Source organism: Brienomyrus brachyistius, chromosome 4 (genome assembly GCF_023856365.1).
Source record: "Brienomyrus brachyistius isolate T26 chromosome 4, BBRACH_0.4, whole genome shotgun sequence".
In the NCBI taxonomy this organism is placed as follows: Eukaryota; Metazoa; Chordata; class Actinopteri; order Osteoglossiformes; family Mormyridae; genus Brienomyrus; species Brienomyrus brachyistius.
This window is the reverse complement of record NC_064536.1, coordinates 4,957,462-4,980,510: the sequence shown is the minus strand read 5'-3', so window position 1 is coordinate 4,980,510 and position 23,049 is coordinate 4,957,462. Positions and strand designations below refer to the sequence as shown.

The 23,049-nt window shown below is 50.6% G+C and overlaps 1 protein-coding gene across 1 annotated transcript in view; it reads left to right on the top strand.

Annotated features, from left to right (window-relative positions):
- Positions 1–20,137, top strand: part of agap3 (ArfGAP with GTPase domain, ankyrin repeat and PH domain 3) — a 47,831-nt gene extending 27,694 nt beyond the window's left edge. The window contains 5 exon segments of the mRNA XM_049010244.1: positions 1,339–1,601; positions 2,735–2,825; positions 3,411–3,633; positions 15,808–16,063; positions 16,309–20,137. Of these exon segments, the coding sequence (XP_048866201.1) occupies positions 1,339–1,601; positions 2,735–2,825; positions 3,411–3,633; positions 15,808–16,063; positions 16,309–16,527 (1,052 nt within the window). The 3' untranslated portion in view covers positions 16,528–20,137.
- The last annotated feature ends 2,912 nt before the right edge of the window (positions 20,138–23,049 follow it).

The window sequence follows — 23,049 nt, the reverse complement described above, 5'->3', positions numbered from 1 at the left end:
AGTTTATGTTCGAGTTTGATCGCCCATATCCTCTGAATGCGGAAAATGGCAAAAAATTAACAGCTGTGACGACTATATATTGGAAATGCTTGTGATTACAGTGCAACAGCAAGGTGGACTAGTGGGGGGGGGGGCAATTCCAGCTCAGATATTTATTTACATGTTTATAGTTCAGGATTTATTCTTAGATCTTGGAGAAATGCTGTCATTTTCCCTCATTGAGAATATGTCAGCAGTCAAACTAAACAGAATGCTGTTGTGCCCCAAACTCCACATAACGACACAACGCATTACCTCACATGTACCTCATATGTACCTCACATGTACCTCACATGCCTGGTCACAACCTGGAGGAGTGGGAGAGTCCTGAAATCTGATTGGCCAGGAAGGCGGGTCGTCATAGCGATCTCCACGGCAGCAGTTCCTCTCCGCGAGACGCCCCGGCTCGGGGGAGTAGAGCATTATGCAAATGAGCCCATTATTTGCATAGTTCTAATTAGGTAATTAGAAATCATTTTGCTACACTATCGAGCATGTGCTGAAACGAGGAGGATGCCATCAGTCACCCCACGATCGCGCCGGTCCTGTGCGGGACAGAGTGTGACGTCAACGCCTGCTGGAGGGAGGGGACTATTTTAGGGCTTATGTTGTACCTTCATCCACTATGGAAGCTGGCATTTAGTCAGGAAGCCTAATCATTATGATCAAAATACAAAAATATGAAGAGGGCAAGGGTCAGCTGCTTGAGTCATAGTAAGACATGTCCACCTGGGACTCATGTTGGGTGTTTGACTTAAAGTAAGACGTGTCCTTCGTAAAACTGGGACTCATTTTGGGGATGTGACTCACAATAATATGTGTCTTTCGTAAACTGGGACTTTGAAGAGGAGGTTTGGCTCGCAGTAAAATGTGTCCTTCATGAACTGGGATTCTTATTGGGAGGTTTGACTCGCAGTAAGACATGTCCTTAAAATCTTAGGACTCATGTTGGTGGTTTGACTCAAATAAGACGTTTCCTTCATAAAACTGGGACTCGTATTGGGTGTTCCACTCGAAGTAAGTCATGCCCTTTGTGAACTGGGACTCGTATCGGGGGTTTGACTCCCAATAGGATGTGTCCTCCATGAACTGGGACTGGTTTTTAAGTTGTAAGTTATGCTATTGATATGTTAACAGGATCTCCTGGTCATTAGCTATCAGATCAATAGCATTGACACATAATTCTCAATCATGCTTGCCAGCCTTCCAGAGTTACCTTTAAATGTATATACACATTATTTTCAAGCACATTTCAAAAGTTTTCCTGTGTTTTATCTTACCCTTGATAATGCCTGTATCATTTGCTGATTCATCCGCAGCTCGGTATAACGGCGCACCGTAGTCCCCCGGCGATGCTTCTCACCAGCGCCGCGCTCCTAACGCCTTCTGTGCATCTGTCCGCCGCAGAGCAAGAGGAGTCCTTCGAGTTCGTCATCGTGTCGCTGACGGGCCAGATGTGGCACTTTGAGGCGTCGACGTACGAGGAGCGCGACCTGTGGGTGCAGGCCATCGAGAGCCAGATCTTCGCCAGCCTGCAGTCCTGCGAGAGTAGCAAGAACAAGGTCTGTGGGCGGGGCCACTGTGATGCTGGGGGCGTGGCTACCAAAGTAGGGCCGCCTTTTTGCCGTCTCTAATGAGTCTTTTCTTTGGAAGTCATTCTGAAATTTTAAGGTCTATAAAATGAGGATGATGAGGTTCCAAGCAAACTCTGTCTAGCGGATCTGATTTATTTTATTTTCTACCTTCCTGCCCCCTGATGCCCCCCCCTCATTCTTCCTCTCTCTCTGACCCGCTTCCTATTTTTCTCACCAATGATCTCAGCTCTCTGCCTGCAACAGCGCCCCCTATCCTCCGCCGCGCTGACATGCCCTGCACCCTTTTATCCCCCCTCACCCTGCTCTCCCATAATTCCGTCCCCGTGACCCTTTTAATTAATTCATGTATAAAAATGGCCGAGGGGTCTGACAGCCGTGCTGAAGCTGTCCGATTTGGGGCCAGGCCGCAAGGGAGGGGGGGGGGGCGTCTGTGCCGGGTCACGTTGCATGGTGGACCGGACGCTCTCCGCGGCGCCGTGAGCGACGGCCCCATTGTCGCCGGCTGCGCGTGTGGGCGGGCGTGCGGCGAGATGAAAACGTGTCTTAATCGCTTCGGCCCATTTCCACCGTGACTAAAAGAAGCTTCCTGTGGTTTGGGGCAGGGGGGGGTTGGAGTGGGGGCTGCATCCCCAGTGGCTCTGGGGGGCTCCTGACCTGCTTTCCAAACCCCCCCCCCCATTCCTGGCTCGACCAGCCACAGATGCTCCCACAATGTTTTTTCGGGATCTTCCTGCTCCTTCCGTCTGTCTTCCTCATTCCCCTGCAGCCCAGTATAATGTCCCCCTTTCCTCACAGTGCTGTCTCCTCTGGCTCTGGGCCTGCCATTAACCATTCATCTCGATCCACTGGTGGTCCCACATCATGGAGGGTGTTAATAGAAGAGGCAGGAAGAGCCCCCCCCCCCGCCCATGCATGACTGATGCAGATAGCCGCATAGCAGTGTGGGAATCTCTTATTAAAGTCGACAGGCATCAAGATACGGACGCAGCCCGTGTCAGAACACTGGGGAGGGCTTTGGTTCTACATCCTCCGCCCCCTTGCTTGTCCCAAAGCGCCCCCCCCCCCCCCAAGTCCCTAACGACACCTTTCTATGCTTTCAGTCACGCCTTGGCAGCCAGAGTGACGCCGTGGCCATCCAGTCCATCCGGAACGTGCGAGGGAACAGCTTCTGCGTGGACTGCGATGCCTCCAGTAGGTGGCGCTGTTCTAAACACTGCGGGTCTTCATTTAATTATTATTATTATTATTATTTTGTAGCTGTGGAAGCTTTTGCTCTTTTGTCTGGCACTTCAGTCGCAATAAGAGTCCTCCGCACCGATCTCCCCCCTCCACGCCCCATCCGAGGCCGCGGCCAGCGAATTTCACACCCGCTTTGTGCGCTTTGCGCGCGTCTGCGCTGGCAGTCTGCCGCTGGCTTTCCTGGGGCTTCCCACTGAAGAGGAGAAACTCCGCTGTGGGCCTCGTTAGAGAATTAGCATATCCTTTATGCGTAGATGCAAATTAAGCCATTTCAAGGGCAGTGAAAATGTCCTTATTTACAGGTAAACTTGCCCTGTAGCTGCGCACGGCGCCACATGCCTTTCTTTTACCAGAGCTTTTATGTCTGGAGAGACCCAGTCGAGCAAATGCGGGCAGATGGGTAGCAAACACTGCGTTCGAGAGCGGCATGGAGTAATCCACCGCCTTCCGGGAGATGCACACGCTGATTGGCTGTGAAGCTGTCAATCATCAGCCGCCAGCTTTGACGGCCGTCCCGCCTCCTTTGCCTTTCCGCAGATCCCGACTGGGCCAGCCTCAACCTAGGTGCGCTCATTTGCATCGAGTGCTCGGGGATCCACCGTAACCTGGGCACGCACCTGTCCCGCGTGCGCTCGCTGGACCTGGACGACTGGCCCGTGGAGCTCAGCATGGTGATGACGGCCATTGGCAACGCCATGGCCAACGGCGTGTGGGAAGGTGCACTGGACAGCTACACCAAGCCGGCTGTTGACAGCAGCAGGTCAGTGACTGTCTTTAGCCCTTTATGCAGTGACCGCGACCCCGGCGCTGCAGTGTGTCGTCCAGTGGTACTTTAGTAGCTAATCTGTAGATGAAAACACTCGCTATTTGTGCATGAGTAAGTATAAGATAACCTAGTCTGGTAGGAAGGTGGCGCTGTTGCCCACTTCCAGGGTATCACAGTGTAGGATGAGCTCCAGGCCCCTCAGGTTCCTGACCAGGATAAGGGGGTGGAAAATGAATGGGTGTTATAGAGTATTTCTCTGTAGACTGATAGACTGATATCATCTATACGTTTTAGTTATCTACAGTTGTCTGTAGGATGGGTGTTTTTAATATTGAATACAGACCTATATCCCTGGACTTCAGTGTAACTACCAGGGCCTAAGCCACAAAAGCTACAGGAAAACTCATCAACCTCTTAATATGTGTGACCCCCCCCCCCCCGCTGCAGTCCTGCGTTTATATTATAGACTCACTGTTTTCCTACATCGGGGGCCTTTTAAAGGTGTCAGGCTCGCTGACTGATGGCCGCGGCGGTAAATTAAGCGGCCTGTCTGTATTATCCCTCGCCCTGGGCCGAGCATCTCCCACAAGGCCCAGCTGGGGAACACCGGGGATCGGATTGAGTGTGGAGCGCCCTGGCTTGATTGCCCCCTCGCAAACACACACACTCGCGCGCGCACACACACACACGTGTGCTCACGCGCGCGCCTGTAAATGCTGACGTTAATGCTAGCCTGCCTAAAGGCCTACTGGTCTGTGTCCAAGTCATCGCTGCCTGTGATCTGGTTTGTCAGTTTGAGTTCTGAGACTCACTTTTCTTTAATGACACCTTTTTTTTTGTCTTTCTCAATCTGCCCCTACCTGCCCCTTCAGTGTGTTTGCTCCTTTGTCCAGGTGGGATAGGTTTACACACACACACACACACACACACACAGGTTTGTAACTATATCTGTGTGGGGACTCCATTCATTCCATTCGATACGAGACTTTTGCCATTTTTCGGTTTTTGATTGTATTCACAGATTTCTATAAAAATTGCAGTTATCCTTGAGAGCACTGACAAAGTGTCGTATTGTGGAGAAATCTGGTCCCCACAATGTAATAATTACAAAAACTCACACACATTCACATACACACACAGGCTCACACACAAACACTCTCTACCCCCCCCCCCCCCCCACATTGTACCGGTTAGCTAATTAAATGACCATTTATGGCCTCATTTTTTTTATAATATGTGGAGTAAAACACAGTCCCTGTCATGTCTTCAACATGGAGCTCGTTTGAGTGAGAATATGAGGCACGTAGCTGTTTGTCGCTGTGGTTCTTGTCAAGAACGGCCCTCTTCCTTCAGTTTTTTTTCTAAACCCACTTGAGCTCCTAACTTTAAATACTGTTTGATTCAACCCCCCTGCCCCCCCCAGCTCTTGGATTGGGGGTATTTATGTTCCACCTCTTTATTGTTAAGAACTTGACCTAACAGCCAAATGGGCAGGTGCAATAAATCTCCCCTGACGCCTATCGATTGGCGCGGAGGGCCCAGGGTGTGTCCCCGCCGCTGTTCGGCCCGGCCCGGCGTCTGCCTGCTTCAGGTCGGCAGAGTGATGTCACCGCTGCCCCCCCGACCAGGGCCCCTAACCTTAATTACTCCAGGGACCGGCTGACCCTCTTTTCTCAATTGCATTGAGTAAATAAATGACAGTAACTTAGCTGAGCAACGCAGCCTTTTTCGTCTGTTTCCTTACATGTCATTACAAGAGAGCTATACACCCTGAACTAACCCAGTGAGGGGGTCATATTCTTATTGTAAGATCCCCCTACCCAATCTGCTGCCTAGAGGACTGACCAATGGTATCCCCCCCCCCCACAAAAAAATCCCTCTCCCATATACCAGAGATGTTTATTGAGGGATGATGTCTCCATGCTCTGCTGTACATCTGGGTGCCCTGATGTTTTCCCCTGACAGATGGGGGGGGGGGGTGCAATCTAGCTGACTGAAGACCAGGTCTGGGGACCCTGTCGTAATTAACGAGACTATTATTGTGTTAAAGTTGACCCAGAGGCTTTTGCCCGCAGGGCCTGTTCTGCCTTGTCAACTATACATCTGGGCTAGAGAGGTCATCACTCTACCTGGGGTGGGGGTGGGCGGTGCTCAGGTGTCTCTTCCTCCTGAAACGAACCCCCACCCCCCCCCCACCACGCCGACATCAGTCTTGGACCTCCTTGTAAATCCCCGTTGTTGTCGTTAAGCTGGGTCATGCAGCAGGAAGGGGCGCTGTCTTGTCGGGCGGTCAGCCACAAAGACAACCCCCCCCCCCCCCCCATTGAGCGGCAGTTCTGGAGACGTGCTCCTGCCCGGCAGATCTGTGGAGATAGCTTTGAGAGCCTCGGACCACTGTTTGGCTGCTCCTGAAATACACCCGCGCCGGTATCTCGTCCTCGGCTTTCAGGGCGCGAGAATCTGTCCAGAGGATCGCGCAGATGGGACAGGCAGGGGGGCCCGACTTTGTCCCGGGGGTGTACAGTATGCGGGCTTTGATCTACGGAGAGATTACTGGTTCTCATCTCCGACTCGCCTTCACCAGTCTGCGGCCCGACGGCCTACGGCGCGGCGCCTCTCAATGTCGCACCCGATCCGATCCCCTCGAGTTCCCGAAAGGAGGGATGCTTGCACTGGAAATAGAAAGACACATTTTCTGTGTGAATGGGCCCGTTAGGGTGTTTCCTAATTTACCAGCCTGCCCCTGGTAACTGCTAATAACCAAGCAGACCCACAGGCTTCCACTCCCCCCACATCCAGGACCGCTGACGATAAAGATTAAGATGTTTAAGAGAGTCCAGTATCACAACAGTACCTGGAAACCATACAGTGAAGATCAAGTGAAATTAAAGATATGCATTCTGTTCAGTGGCGCCTGCAGGAAATTTTGATTGGGGTGGCCATCAGGGACCAGTTATATACATAGGGGGGGGTCCTGTTAATGGTTCCTCTTAGAAAGTAAAATAATCCATATTTCATTTTTATTATTTCGATGTAGAGTGGCAACAGCGGTGGCCAGGTATTTACTTACCCCTGATCACTTCTTACATCCTCTCCTGATCCAGTCGGTGCCCCCCACTGCACTCCCCCCCCCAGTCCTGGTTAGACTCACATGTCTTGTTTTGTCTACAATGTCCTATAAGTAATTTCCATACTGTCCCTCACATACTCTTTAGCCCTTTATGCTAATTAGGTATAATAAAAAAATAAATAAAAAAACGGCGATTGTATCATGCAGATCTGCTTGACTGAAACCCTCGCGTTAGCAGTATAAATCTTGTTTTGCCGGCTTGTCTCTCCACGGTGGTGGAGTCGCGCCTCGTTCGCCATCCCGGGATTGGCTGGGTGACGTTCAACGGGCTCGTGACACGTGCCAGCCTGACGTGTGTGGGCACGCTCCTTCCCAAACGCTGCAGTGAGTGCTTTTCGTTCGCTCTGGTGACACCTAACCTTAGCGATGCGCCACCTAGCTGGCGGTGAGCGGGAATCTCCTCGGTTCCGTGCTACAAGACTGGGCCTGTTCGCATCTTCTCAGAATTACGGGCAAAATGGCTTGGTGGCTCAGGGCCGCGGCGTGACAGAACGCGCTTGGGTGTTGGCGTTTCTATTCTGCGGCGATGTTTAAACCAGTCAGGAAGAAATGACGGACAACCCTGGAACAGGGTCACTGGAACCGGCTTCTGGTATGTAGCAGGGTGACAAACACGAACGTGCGCGTGCATATGAGCTAACAGCATTCAGGTGATCTTCATGCCTTCTGACCGATGGGCAGGCTACCGGCAGGACATGTAAAAACCGCACATGGAACTGCGACTGGATGGAATCGTGCGGCCCTGTCTCCATGTACCTGTCCATTTGAAACGCATGCTGATTGGAGGGTACGGGCTGATTCACCTGCCGTGGAAAACCTGTCAGAGCAAAGTTAACAAAACACCTTTGAAGGTCACCTTAGAACTTATTATTGTTTGTTTTTATAATTATAATTAATGTGCTAATTGGTACTGAGTATACGCAGCTAATGGTGATGGATTGCAGACCCTAACTGTGGTTCCTCACACCCTGTCGTCAGAAGCCATCTTCTCCAGCGTCTCCACGTTTGCAGACGTCCACTTTCCCACGGTCCTCTTTCCTGTTTAAAATGCTTTTTAAGTTTGAAATTTTAGTAATATTAATTCTCACTGTTTAAGCAAAATAATTGACCGTATTTACACCTGGACGGTTATCGTACTGTTTAACGGTACAGCAGACGTTGTTTACGTTGAACAGTACGGTACCTGACCCCTGCCAGCAGTTCGCCTAATTAGGGCCGAGGCTAATGTGGGCAGATGTTCACGGTTTTGGCATGAAAGGGGAAGAGAGGATTTTAAGAGCGATAAGAGCATCCAAAATGGAAGCCTGTGTCTTTCCTTGCTATGACGTGAATGTGGTTCATCAGGCTCATAAATTCTGAGAGAAGCATGTCAGAGTGAAACACTGTTCTCTAACCGTGCTAACTGGCCAATGTCTCTGTCCAAAAGCCGGCCGTCGTTAGGGACCCGTGGCTCTGCGGTGCCGTCCAGGGGCTGTTAATGTCGGCGTTGTGGGGGGGGGGGGCGCAACCAACGCCAGCACTTCAGAGGGGAGTTGTTCATTTAATTAGCACGGGGCTGTTGTCGTGTTTTGCATGTCCCCTCTAATTGCCTGGCGGACCAGCAGGGCGGCGATGGCGGGGGGGGGGGGATTACTTGCTGGCGACAGCATCCGCGGGCACTGCCTCACCTTCTCCCCCACCCCACTGCCCCTGCCGCTCCCCTCTCCCCCTCTCATTTCGGCGATGTCCTGAAGCGGGCCCATCTGTGGATGCCTATCGCTCACAGGAGCGGCCATCTCTGTCAGCGGCCCCTGCCTCTCTCTGCCCTTGGCCAGTGCAGGTAATAGCTCTGACGAAGACCCCCACTTTGTTTCAGAAATAATTTGCCGCTCACGCAGCCCGCAGGGGCCCAGCAGTAATAAAAATGAATCACACCACTAACCCCCCACCCCAAACCTGCCTCTCCCACCCTCTTCCATTTTTAACTCCTTCCCTTCTCTCCCAGGGCCGGAGCTGAACCGCCCACCGTCGTCACTCATTGGGACGTTGCGTGGTGATGGCTTCTTAAACGTTCGATTCTTGGAGTATTCTTAATTTCGCTGCGTTCCGGTTGTCTTTATCAAGAGAAAATCTGTCCTTGTAGCCGACTCTGTGATTAAAGAGCAGAAACGTGCGGACCCCCTGTGAACACCAGGTGTAGCTGGTTTGCGGTGGGGGGTGGGTTGGTTTTGAAGCCTTGGGCTCCCGTTCGATTCATGAGATGAACATATGTGATGTTCGCGAGGCTCACTGGGCGCCAGGAGGAGGTTACTGACAGGAGCAGACGTTAGCGTTAGCGGCTACGCGCCGCATGCTAGCCTGCTGAGCGCAGCGCTGCAAGAGGGCAGTGGTGGCATGAGCCAGGGCTGGGAAAACGAGGAGCTGCAGGAGCTCTGGGGCGCCCCCCCCCCTTCTGGCGGAGCCCGGGACAGAGCCAGCCTTGCCGGGAGACTGCACAGAGGGCCGGCTAATTAATTTAGACAAATTAATTACAGCAGCCGTGGCGTCCGGTGCTCTGTGCCGGGGGAACCCGGTGTTCTCTCATTATGAGCGCTGGCGGGGGGAGGATGCAGCGAGCCGGCTGGCCGTGGGCGGGGCCATCGCTGGCCGGCCTCCGGTGACACCCCTCCACATGGAATACATGCTGTTGCTGCAGAAAATGGCCGCGTTACAGCAATCTTATATAAATGAACGTTTGTTTTTTTTTTTATTTTATTTTAGTGTAGGTCTGCAGCCCAGTTATAAGCTCGAGGATGTTTTTCCTCTGTGTTCTTAAAAGCACAGACCTACCAGTTCCTGCTGCATCTCTTATGAGTATTTATTTACCAATGGCTCAGTTTGAAGGGGATTTTACTCTGAAGGACTTTTGATTAGGTCAGAATGAACGTGACTAAACTGCGATGGGCTGGCCCCCCGTCCTGGGTTGTTCCCTGCCTCGTGCCCATTGCTTCCGGGATGGGCTCCGGACCTCCCGCGACCCAGTAGGATAAGCGGTTTGGAAAATGGATGGATGGATGAACGTGACTAATTGCATGCTTGACTTTATTATTATTATTATTATTATTATTATTATTATTATTGTTGTTGTTTCTTTTAATTAGCCTTTGGGAGCCTGCTCTTTGTTGGGCCGCAGGTGTGCCCATGCCCGCACCTGAGCAGACAGGCAGGCCCCCCCCCCCCGTTTTGCCTGGCTGATTCTGACAGTTGTATTAATGCTCACCTCCCTGTGCCCGGGACATCAGCCGTGCCCCTAGTGGCCAGCATGTGAAGTGCAATTACCGTCTGTTAGGAAACACCAAATGTTCAGTAATTAGTTCCTTTGGTCAGCTGCCTTTTTGTATGCAAATATTAGCATGTTTCTTGGTTAGCCTGCGCTATCTGTGTACTTGATCAACTCCCACCCTGGCAGCTGCTCGTTGGGCCAGTAACAGGTAAATCAGATTATCCTTGTATGTTTTTATTTTCTTTCTTTCTTTTTCTTTTCTTTATTTTTTCTTACAAAATTGTCAGTGCTTGTACTATGGCCCTTGGCTGCCGGAAATAAGCACTTGACTAAAGTTTTACTTTTTTTAGAGGAAGACGCGATGTTTGTAGTTCAGTATAAATTCCTTGTTTGTTTATCTACATTAGCATGTGTATAGAGTGACTTAGGGGTCCACCAGCCCTGCCCGTTTGGAGGGTAGCGGTCCTTAAATTATTGATTTATTCATTTGCAGCTAAGCGGCGCCTTCACCCTGGGACTGAAACTGCGGCTGTGCAGCTACATCGGGCTAATTTCTTTGCTTAACGGACTGATACTTATTAGGCTACCATTTTGGGCGTCAGAATTCAAAGCCTCCTTCGACGTCTAACGCGCTTGCTCACCAGAAGCTATTGTGCTGAAAAGCTCGCGCTGTTCGTCCCGGGCCGGGCTTCAGTCGCCTTGTTCAGTCGCCTTGTTCAGTCTCGCTGCGGCCGGGAACATTGACCAGCAGCATTTTAATGAGCTCCGACTGCTCAGTCTTCCCGCTGCCCGCCGCCTCCAGCGTTTATAAACCAAACTGTGGAACTGCGGCCGATTTACGGCATTTTCCCGCCTTTTCTGACCTTTGTTTACAGTTTTGAAGTGGCTGAAATGCTAAGTACTTCAAATAAGAGTGGTGTTTCAAAGTCGCAGTTACTTTCAAAGAAGGAATTGTTATTGTTGGGTTATTAAAAAGTAGCTTTCAGTTCCATGCAGCCGGTCAAAATGGAAATCACAAATAGATAAATGAATTAAAAAAATACTCGCGTATGAAAATCTAGAAAATTCCATGAGCTCTTCCAAACGTGTTTATTAGTGAGGATGTAGTGATGTTGCATGTGGGGACCGTTGGCTGTAGCGCCCAGCAGAAAGCATGCGATCTCTGTGTATCACGTCATGTGATCTGGTAGAAAACTGTCAACAGAATCATGTGAACATTATGTTCCTGCCACAGCATTGCTACCTTGCTGTGTCTCATTATTTTGGTGGGAGCCTGGAACTTTCTGTGATTCCAAGCTAAAAGTTCTGTTAGTGTACTTTAAATCTATGCGGAAATGCTTACATTTTAACATGTCACCTTATTAATATCTTAAAAATCATATTCAGGTGATTGTTGTTGATGGTTTGGTCTTACGGAGATCAGAAGCGGACCCGTGTGTCGCATCCTAGGCTGAAAAAGAAAACTCTGGACAGGAGAAATAGTTTTATTTAAAACCATCCATGGCGTCTGCTACTAAACCGAACGAAATGGTAAAACGGCAGACTGACTAACAGGAAAAATGAAGCAGGGCTGCGAAACAAAAAGGCAGCAGGCTGTCTGCTGGGAGTGAGGGCTCCTATTTGGAGTTTTACTGTGTCACTCCCTCCGTTGCGGCCCCTAGCAACCTTTGAAGCCTGGGGTCCTGGTGTCTTCAATGGGATACTTTTCACTTTCCCCCCTCTCTTTCTGGAAGGGAAATGGTGGGCTACATGAGTCTGACTGACTCTCAAACAGCCTGCCCCCCAGCTGGGCGGGTTGTTTAGATAGTTGCCCACCCCACCCCCACCCCCGACTACCCCACCCAGACCCTTCTCTCTTTCTTTGCGTCCATGTTTGATGTCTCTGTTGTGAATTCAGTGCCTAGAGGGATGGTGTGGGATGCTGGGGAATTGGTGGGGGGGGGGGTGTTATCATGCCCTGATTGTTTAGGAGGGTCTGAGTTGTGTGAAAAGTGGGAGGAGCCTTTTCCCAAAGCCCCACCCACACAGTGTTTACTAATGCACCTTCATGGGAGGGAAGCAGATTGGTCATTCACTGCCTCCCCCGTCACGCACATGCAGACGCACACGCAGACGCACACCTCCCCCAGCTCACCCTCCGTTACGGCCTCTTATTCCCCCATAAATCCCTGTTTGCTTTTGTGTTCCTGGCCTGACTAATTATCTGTGTTTGTTCCTCCTTATTTGAATGCAGTCATGTGCTTTTAACCCTACTGGGGACTCTCTCTGCCATTTATGTAGGTCGAGGCGGGTAACCGTTGTTTGGCTAAGAGTTAGCAAGGACAGAGCCGCTGACGCAGAGATATTTAAAGGTGCGCGGTTGCTACTGTGCCTTTAGCTTGTGCCTTTAACGCAAAGTCACATAAAAAGACCGGACCTGAGAATAAGTGCCTCTGTTTTCCGCAGCCTTGGCTTAACTGGCTTCCAGCGAGCCGTCGGTTTAACGTTGAGTCTGCGGCGGCGTCCTCGGCGGAATACACGCCGGGTTAGCCGACCGTGGCTTTGTAACAAAAGCGAGATGCGTTAGAGCTGTCCCGGACGGTCGGAGGTTTCCTGACAAACCCAGATCCACGCGGTCCGACTCGCTGGTTCTCGCGGGATTTCGCCCGCGATGCCGCTGCTGCTCGTTACCTGAGGCAAGAACAGGAAGAAACATCTGCTTTCACGCAGTGTCTGTCCCTCTCTGCCCCCCCACCACCCCCCTTCTATCTCCTGTCCCCCGTCCCCCAAGCAACCCCAGTGTTCACGGCAACTATGTACACTTGGGGTGGGTGTGTGGGGGCGAGGGGGGTGTCATCTGCTCGATATCCTGAATATTGTCCCCCACGGAGAAGCTCCACTTTCTTCCATCGCTTGCCCCCTCACCAGCCCCCAGCTTTGACATGCTAAATCTGCTGTGTGTGTGTTTGGCTTCCTGCTGGGAGGAAGTGCCCATTCAGACTCACTCTGTTTTTTCCCCAAACCCCAAACTTCACCTCCGTTTGTTTTTATATGGCCAACAAAGAGGGGGGGGGGGGGGAGGCATCACAGCTTTAACCTGCCCCCCCCTTGCCATCTCTCTTTCAAGTGACACTGCCGGAAACCTTCAGAAATGGACGCCCCGCAGATGCGTGGCGTCGCGGAGCCCCCCCCCCTCCCCCAAAGCCCACCTTCCCGCAGGACGTGCAACGGGATCCTGCGACCCAGGATGCACCTGACTTCTGATGCAGTTTCTGATGCTTCACATTTTTGCCCTGAGGTCCACGTGAAACCCGAATGCTGTGTAGCTCCGCACTGCCCAGCTCCACTTCTGGGGGGGGGGGGGGGTGGCGAGAGGTGGGGAATGCACTCGTTTCCACTTCGGCCTTGTGAAACTGTTCATTACTTGTGTCTTTTAAACCCGACACCACTGCTCTGCAGGTTTGTCCCGGCTCTCCGTGGGAGAATTATGGGTCATGGTGGCGGCAGAGGGCTGTAAGTGCGAAGTGTTCGTGGGCTGATTACCGCTTAGGGAGCAGAGCTGCGGGACCCCCTGGGCTGTCCGGCCGTGGCGTCGGTAACATACCGCGTACGGAATCACTGATCCACCCCATGCGCTTGTCCACGTACGCTGAGCGACTGGGGCCCCCGTGGCGAGGATTAGCACCATAAATCCACTCCCACGCTCCCCTTTGGGGACAACTCTGGGTCGGGGGGGGAATTTGTAACAGGGACTGAACTGAGGTAAAGACTCTTTCTCTCTACGTCACGGAGGGACGGTTCTGGCTCCCAGTGACAAACAATTCGCAAGACGGGGGCTCCCCAAGTAGTTGATTATTAGTAATTTTTCTTATTTAGTGAAATGAACATACTATTCAAAAAAATCAAAAGTAAAGTGGCTTTTTTTTTCCGTCCTTTTGCGAAACCGACCTCCTGATTCCTTGGTGAAACTTAAGTCACTGTCTTAACATGATGTGGCCGCTTGTGAGAGTTCGGTAACTCTCACTGTGCCCGTTTTGGTTGCGCTCCCCCTTAGCACGTAAGACTTAGCACCCGTGTTGAGGGCCCGGCCTGATGGGGCGAGGTTGCGCCCCCCTGTAAGCTGGGGGCCCGGCACCCGCAGTTCAGAGGCCTCCTTGGCAGTGACAGAGATGATCCAGTCACCGCGGAGCAAGGAGATAATTAAGTCCTGCAGTTAAATTCCGGGTGAGGGGCTCCCGTTAGGCAGAGGGCGGCCCGCAGTACCGCTGGCAGGTGACATATTAGTCTGTAAATTTCCTCCTTGAGGGAGGGGCCACTGATTATGAAGGCTGCCATTGTTATTGTTTGCGGGTGTAATGAGGAGGGTTGTTTAGTGCGTTTGTCTCCATTTACATTTTTTTCTATCATTGTTCCCACTGCTGCTGATCATAATTAAAAACGTATCTCTTTTGTTGAACACATTATTTGGCAGTTATTACCGTAATTGTGAGATTACCATGTTGTTTTATTATTATTATTTTGTTTTTTTTATGACTGCAGTTTCTGCCTGGTTGACCATGCTGTTGTCCCGCAGACTCACTTAAGAACCGCTGTGTTACTTTTCCTGCGTGTTCTGGGTCACTGCCCGCCTCTGGATCGGTCACCCTGTCTGCTGGCAGCCCTGGTCGACAGGCCGATGGATGTGGTCAGTGGCGGCAGATTGCAAGGTGTCCGCCATGATGTAGGCCTTCCCGGTGGCCCGGCTAACCCCCCCCCCCCCACCACCCCTCGAGGGCCGGGTGGGGTGGGGGGAGCTTGTCAGTCGAGGCAGCCGCGGTGTTTGTCGCTATCGGCGCTGGCCGCTCTCTCTGTCACTCAACCAGACACGCAGACAACAGCCCCTTTTCACTCGCCTTATCACGCAGCGGGGCGCGAGGTCAGAGGTCGGCGCCGTACTGAGCATGCTCAGTCGTCGGGATATCGATTCGTGTCTCTGGCTCCATCCGAATGGGGGGGGCGGAGATGGTGGCAGATAGAATTGGAGGGCCCGGCAGAAGGGCTCTCCTTTTTCTCGGCCAAAGCGCGGTTCTTTCTCCGCGCCATTCAAGCGCCATCGATCGGCTGGGTAGCGGCCCCTCACCCAGGGGAAACGGAGGAGAAGGAGCCGGCCCGCCCATTGTGGGACCGCCGCTTTTCGGCCTGACAGCACTGATAAAAATACGCTCCCCCCGCTACCCCCCCCCCTGCATTGTCCATGGCAGACATGCTGCTCACAATGTGTAACCTTTAGGTAGCTAGCTGAGCTTAACCCCCCCACCACTGACACTGTCAGGCCCCCCCCCCCAACCCTATTGCGTCCCGTTGCTCATTAAGGGCACTAATTCCTAAGATTATGCTTCCCTGTGCAGATTTTACTCAAGGTACGACAGCTAAACCCTCCTGGGATCTCAAGTGGAAAGTGTAAGGTCCATGTCTTCACCCGCTATTCCTCCTGGCCAGTGGTGTGAGAGTTTGATATGGGGGGGACTGACTTTAATAATTAAAATGTAAACGTCTACATTTTGGGTGAGGAGTGACACCTAATTCAGTATCTGGGGCGGACACACCCCTCGTGTGTCTCTCTTTTAGTTCGCTGTCCCTTCTCTCCCCCCAAATTCTAAAATCTGTTCGTTATGATACTAATTGTTCCTTAAATGTCTAACGCAGTTTTATTTTTGTTATTATACAGATTTGTGTTCACAGAAGTTATGTTTCAGTAATTGTCGGCTGAAGGGTACAACAGCGGGTCCTGTTAGTGCAGGTGTGGGGCCCCCAGTTCTAAGACTTTTTCCATCGGCAGGGAGGAGAAGGAGCGCTGGATCCGGGCAAAGTACGAGCAGAAACTGTTCTTGCTACCGCTGCCGCCGTCGGACGTGCCGCTGGGTCAGCAGCTGCTGCGCGCCGTGGTTGAGGACGACCTCCGCATGGTGGTGCTGCTGCTGGCTCACGGCACCAAGGAGGAGGTCAACGAGACGTACGGAGACGGCGACGGGCGCACCGCCCTGCACCTGGCCTGCGCCATGGCCAACGTGGTGGTCACGCAGCTGCTCGTCTGGGTGAGGGGCCCCGGGCCACTTTTCCGCCACTAGGGGGGGCGCTCTTGTCCCACTGGGGCCAAGTGATTGTCCATTTGCCACAAGTCTCAGAGGGAATGTAAGGTTCACCAGTTTGTTGTCGTACTGGTGGCTTGTTGCTTATCACAAATTTTTCCAGTGTAATTTCCTCTTTGATGGGTTTAGAAGCCTGGTCACTTTGGGGGTGACAGTGAATCATTCCCGTCTTAACTTCTCCCCCTACCCAGTACGGCGTGGATGTGAAAAGCCGCGATGCCCGGGGAATGACGCCGCTGGCCTACGCGCGACGGTCGGGCAGCCAGGAGTGTGCCGAAATCCTGCTCCAGCACGGCTGCCCCAACGACAGCAACATGCCCACGCCCACCACTGCCCGCCGCGGCACCAACCCCAACGCCAACAACAATAATGCCCAGGGCGAGCTGAGCCGCAGCGCTAGCGCCATCTAGTGGCGGGGAGGACTGACTGCCTCCATGTGCATCTCATACTTTTGCTTCTCCTGTAGCCCTCACCCTCTATGCCCACGACGACTTCACCTGAGTGACCCGGGGCCTCCAGTGGCCACAGGAAGAGAACAAGGATAATCCAGTGCCGCGGTCACTTTTTTTATGGGGGGTGTGGGAGGTTCTTTTAACCTACTAACAGGAATCTAGTGCGGGAGCCTTGGAGCAGAGCAGCGTCGACGGGGAAGCAGTCTGCAGTGACACTGACTTGAGCATATTTCTGGAAATTACCGCAGCTTTGGAAATAATGTGGTTGTCTTTGGTGTGGATGTTATTATTATAGTTATTATAATACTTATAATTATTGTTAAAATTAGCGAGTTTCATTGTAGGGTTTTTTAATTGTTTGGTTTTTCAACAGGTTTACATTGGATTTCCTTTAATGAAACCGGGATCTTGCCAGTTTCATGCCAAAAGTTGGTATTTCATTTTTATGGCAAAAAAATTTGAGGCTTTGAAAAATCACAACAAAAACGTCAAAAGAACAAATATACATTTAACCCGATTCGATCAAACTGATATGCCCTTTGACCTATTGGCATATAAGATAAAAATGTAGTGATCGCTAAGACTGCAGATGTAAGAAAAAAATTGTGCTTAAAATGAACGTTTCACGAATAAGAACCATTACACCAAAGTTAAAAGCAGAGGGCTTGATGGGGTTGAGTTATTTCATCAAGTTTTTCTGCATAAGATGGTCTTCCCCCCCCTGGTCAGTACTGGGAGACAAATGGATAGATTCACCCATCTGGCCGAGGCGAGAGTTTTAGTCGAGCAGCTGCCGGTCAGTTCTCGTTTGATCAGATGCTTTCCCCCGTTGAGATTCCTTAATTATCGGTTCCTGCCTTCAGAACCAGGCCTCTTCCCATAAGGCTTTGCTGCTGTGACACGGAGCCGCCCCCTGTGGCAGACACGTGTCCCCACCACGATACAGGGGAGCCGACCGATATCTCCATGGCAGGTGCCCAGGCCTCCTACTGTGCTTTGTGGTGTGACGTGCAGGTACAGGGAACAGGGACCAGATTTCCTTGTTTAGCCCCCCCATCCTGCTCGTGGCCCCCGATTACACACCTTTTCGTGTCTCAGGCATACCTCCTCTTCTTGTAGCCTTAATGATCCTCCGCTGCTCCTCAGTGGAGGCGCTGCAAACCTTGAGCTTGTGTTATCCTGGGGGAAGCTGCCCTGCCCAGTGTTTGAAGTCACTATTGCAGCAGCTGCCAGGCGATGGGTGGGGGATGGGGGGGCGTTTATTTATTTGTTTCAAGTCGTTGGCAGTGCCCTTTGTTATTGGCACGCATTGAAGTTGGTGTGTAATAGCCCTGCTGGTTCAAAGGGGGGGAAAAATGACTAACTTGTGTGGAATGGTTGTGGCAAAGGACAGTGTTTGTTCCTGGTTCCTTACAAGAAATGTGGCCTCTTTGACTCCCACCCAAATGGCAGCGCGTGATTGGCAGATCGGCTTCCGGGGCCTGGCCCTGTTCTCTTGGCTCTTGGACGGATATCAGTACCTCTGGATTCCTGACCCATTAGTTACAGCATCATTTGGGCTGTTGCCTTCCTGTAGCTGGATTTTGAACATCTTTGCCGGCTATTGCTAATATAACAAGCCATCTTTTTCCAAAGTTTGTGTTCTCGGTTTTCGAAAAGGCTTACGACCAAGGGCTTCACGGGGACAATCTCCTCTTCTGTGAATGACATCACTGTCGTTGGCCTAGCAGTGCTGCCTTGTGTATGAAAGGGTTTAGTTGCTGACAATTGACTGATGATGCCGGATTTCAAATGGTATTTTGTTTGAGTTGCATTTTTGAAAATGCTTTTAAAATCGCCATTGCTCTGTCTCTTGTTTGACCCTAAAATCACGGCTGTTTTCGCTGCTCGTGTCCTACTCCATAGTCATACAGTCCTGGATCAAAATTGTTCTTCAGCACTGCTCTGAGATCAGTCTGCTTTGTGCTAGCTGTGGAACTGTTTAGCGTATTCCTCTCTTTTGGCTTTCTGAATCCTCTCTGCCACTGTGGTACCTGGAAGCCCCCCCCCCTAATCACAACATATACTATGGGCTGTAATTCCACTTCCTGTTCTTTCTGCCTGTGGATCCATGCACTAGACCACCTATATACGCTGCCGCTGTGACCTGTGGTATCGCTGCTTGTGTGGATGGTGCATCTCCTGACCTGAACAGTTCTATGTGAGGATCTGAGTGAAGGATATTCAAATGTAATGTGTACAGTTTCTTTGAATAAATGATGGGGGATGGGGAATTTGTTAGTGTACAGAAATGTGTAAAAAGTAGCTTTTCCTATTTTGGCTGACATTTTAGTCCATAACGTCGTGGATTTACTCTAGACTTGCTTCGGAACGTAGTCCATCTTTGTGTCGCAAAGTAGAAGTCAGATTTTGCTTAATGACCTCCTGTGATTCTCTGGGTGGCTGCTCCCCCACCCATCCCCCTCGCCCCCCCACAGAAATACGTCATACTTTTTGGAGAATCTCCCCCCTGAAATTCCTCTCGAGTTTACAGTTGCGAGGGCACCAACTGGCGAAAAGGAGAAGAAGGGTGAGGTTCTTCAGAGTTGGGCCTGGCTTGTCATTTGAGAAGAACCAACATCAGCTGCTCGGGAAAGCTGAACCCTTTTTCGGTAGGAAGTACCATCGTGAAGGTGCCTGTTAGAAGGTTTTTTGGAGAAGTGTGGTGACACAACCATTTTAAGACCTCAACTGTGTATATCAGAGCCTCCTGAACAACCCAGAGGTTCAAAAGCAAGTCTGTTGGTTGGGTAGTTTTGTAGTCTGAGCTAAAGATGTATAAATGTATCAGTATTTTAGGGGGTCCACTTTCGGTTCTCCCCTTGCATCTTTGCGTTAACAATGCGTTGCCTGGTTTTTAAAACCATAACAATGCAACTATTCCCAAAGAAAATAGTGTATAGACAGAATATGTAGGTAGACTTTACAAGATAGACACATGGAGAGTGAATCTTGTCGGTGCGTCCCCTCTCTTTGAGTGTAGCGGTGATTGAAAACTGCTGAAGTATTTTTTTTTCCCATCATTGTTATGTTTTTATATGTATTTGAGGTAGAAGAATCATTAAAGGGATACCAATGTTATGATGATACCATGGGCCCAGAATCTGGAACTTGTTTGGGCAGGGCATGTGCCAATCGAAAAAGTCAACCAATAAGCTTTCAGATGTTCCCTCCCCCTCTCTCACGTTGTAACTGTATGCCCACTGTGTACAATACAGTTGAATTGATGTTGCATTCCCCGTCATTATTTTCTAAATGTATTTAAGGTACTACGGTTCTCAATGTGCACACATTGTCTAACCATGTGAGCTACTTTGTGTATAATAATGTATATTTGACATATTTATATTGCAGTATGTAAATATTGTTTTTTTAATTTTTTTCTCCCCTTTTGCGTTTGAGAACATGAATCAAAATGCAAAAACTGAAAAAAAAAAACTAATAACCTGCTGTGTGCTTGGACGACTGTTGATACATTAATAAATGCTCAAATAAAATGATGTAGCCTCCCTGAATGGGGAATATAAGAGCCTGTGGAGTCGACGTTGTTGTTTATTTAGCGTTTCCTGCTGTGCTGGGTGTCTGTCGCTTCATTCGCTTAGCCTGCCACGCTACGTGTGAGAGGAAAAGGCGCCGGGGCCGAACCCGAGCAGCAGAAGGCGGAGCTGAGGAAGCTAACCGCAGGTTTGCCCGACTGGCCGCGCACCTCGCGCACCTCGCGCACCTCGCGCACCTCGCGCACCTCGCGCACCCCGCGCACCTCGCGCACCTCGCGCACCTCGCGCACCCTCCACATCTTCTCTATTCCCTCCCACTTCGCAGACTGAAATCTTTAGCCTTGCTGTTGCTGGTATGAACAAGGGATTTCATTGGAAGTCTGTAGTGTTACTGAAGGACGTGAATCACTTGGCGGTGGAAATTAAGTTCTCAAACTGCAGCGTAACAAGGCTGTTTTTACTTTGTGGGGGTTGCAAAGCCCCATGCCCCCCCCCCCCTTCTGCTTTGGCATGTGCTTTTGCGATTTTGCACCATGCTGAATTTGCTGTCATCAAGCCTGGTTATCTTCGGTAATCCCCTCTAATCCGTGGTGACCAAGGAGGAAGGCCGGTCATGATTTGGGGTGGGGATGTATGACCCTTAACCCTCCCGCCCCCCAGGGAGTCGCGCCTTTCAGTGAGGCTACAGGGGCCCGTCGGCAGACGTGGTGGTGACTGCAGCTGGATTCGGAAAGTCGGAGGAACAACTAAAGCCCCTTCCTCGGAATTCAAGATGGCTGCTCCCTTTATGAACAGAAGTGAAGGCTGTACTTGTATACCGTTCAGGGACATCAGAAGCATTTTGAATGGTGTGGGGAGGGGGGACACACTGGCATAAAACTAATATTTCATGTTAAATGTGGGCAGGTCCAAATGAATAATTACGAAATGTGAGAGAGACGCGCCCCCCTCAGATTTAACGGTGGCGACGCCCATGATGTTCTTTATTAGCACTTATGTCATATTTGTGTTTCTGTATTAAAAAATACTACTTAATGCGTCGTTATCAACTGGTATTGCTAACAATAAAGCTGGCTAGAACTGGTATTGGTAAATGGCGGTTCGACTTGTGGTTAACTCGGGTTACATCAGGGCCAGGTGGACATGTTTACTGACCTATTATTGTCCTAAGATGCTCGAAGCAGTGACTGTGTCTATAGATCTCCAACAACAACCTAATTGGAAATAAAAAGAAATACTTCCCACCATGAGCAGCAACAATATTGGTGTTTTGTTTAGACCATAACATCAGTCCAGCCTGGCCTGGTGCCTTGCGATTGGACTGTTTCGGTGTAATAGACTTTGCAAGGCCTGATGATTAATGGAAGGAGCCACCCCCGGAACACGGCTTTCTCCCCGCTAATCGGCTTGTTTACTCCCCGTCAGGTGGGACAGGCCAGACGCCGATCAGCAGGCAATTAGCCTCAGCACGCTGGTGCGCGGCGGCCGGTCGGCCTCCGTGCCTGTTAGTTTGCCTGATGGGGGGGTTCGTGAAGCCGTGTGTAAAAGCGTGAACAGTAGATAAAATCAGCTGACCCCCTCGTCTCGCCTCTGAAGGCAGGGCAGTGGAGCGGGGCATCGTCTGGACGCATGCATGTGCCAGAATGTTCCATATCATCATGTATTTTTATTATCGTGGTTACTGCTATTAGTATTATTCCTGTTGTTGCTGCTACTATAATTATTAGGGACATGCATCAGCCCAGTAGCCAGAAATAAATTTAATAATCGGTCCGTCAATCCTACCCTCTCTGTAGATTTCACTGACCAGGAACTTTTTAAAGGGATTTCAAGCCCAGTCTTTATTTATTTATGTATTTATTTATTTAAACTATGTGTCTAACATGCACACAGACCTCGCTCTTGCTCATTTGACGACTTCTGCCGGCCCCTGGAGGATGGGCTCCCCCTTTGAGTCTAGGTCCCTCCCAAAGCTTCTTCCTTCTAGGGAGTTTTTCCTTGCCACTGTCGCCTCTGGCTCACTGGGGGCTCTGGGCAGGGATAATGTGAAGCGCTTTGAGACAATATAATTGTAGTTAAAGTGCGCTAGACAAATAAAATTTAATTGAATTTCTGTGTAGTAAGTCTTCCCTTGATCTTCCACAGTGCCTGTACAGTCAGGTGAGGGCTAATGCCATAATTAGCACGCCTACTCGCAGTCATAAATGACAAACGACGTGGTGAATTGAAAGCTGGTTAGCGACGTAATCCTATCACAGATGTCAGCTGATGCTGTTGTCATACACAGGTATGAATATTTATGAATGCTTACAAACAATTTATGAAAGGCTGATTTTCTTTTTTTTTTTTTTTTTTTCCTGGCAGTAATTACATTAGATGAAGAGAGAACTCTGGTTGCTGCGGTGAGTGATTCGACCCGAAAGAGAACGGTGTTGCATGCTGAGGATGGTGCACAGGAAGTGGATAACGGGAGCTGAAGTGGAATCCGCGTTCGTGTAATCACGACGACTGCAAGCCTCCGATGGGGAAATTAGGGCTGTGCTTCCTCACTGAGGGGCTGTCTAATGGAAAACTGTCCGGTTTTTTTTTTTTTTTTTAAATCTGCTGTGCTTATAATCATGAAGGACAGTATATAATAAAAAGCCAGCCCCCCAAGGGGAGGAGCCTCGATCATTTCGGTTCCTTTTTAGCTATTTAACAGAGTCATGATGCCACGCCCCCCCCTCCCGGAGTCATCGACGTGTGTACTGCTTAATTACCTTTTGGGGGAGAAGGTGGGTTGTGGGTGTAGAGTGGGTGTGTGTGTGTCTGTGGGTGTGGGGGGGTCAGATTTAAAATGCTCAGCTTTGCGCCCGTGCGTGCTCTTCATGTCAAGCGGCTCTTCAAACTCACAACCGCCCCCCCCCCCCCCCCCGCCCAACCTTGCATCTCTCCCTCTGCCTCC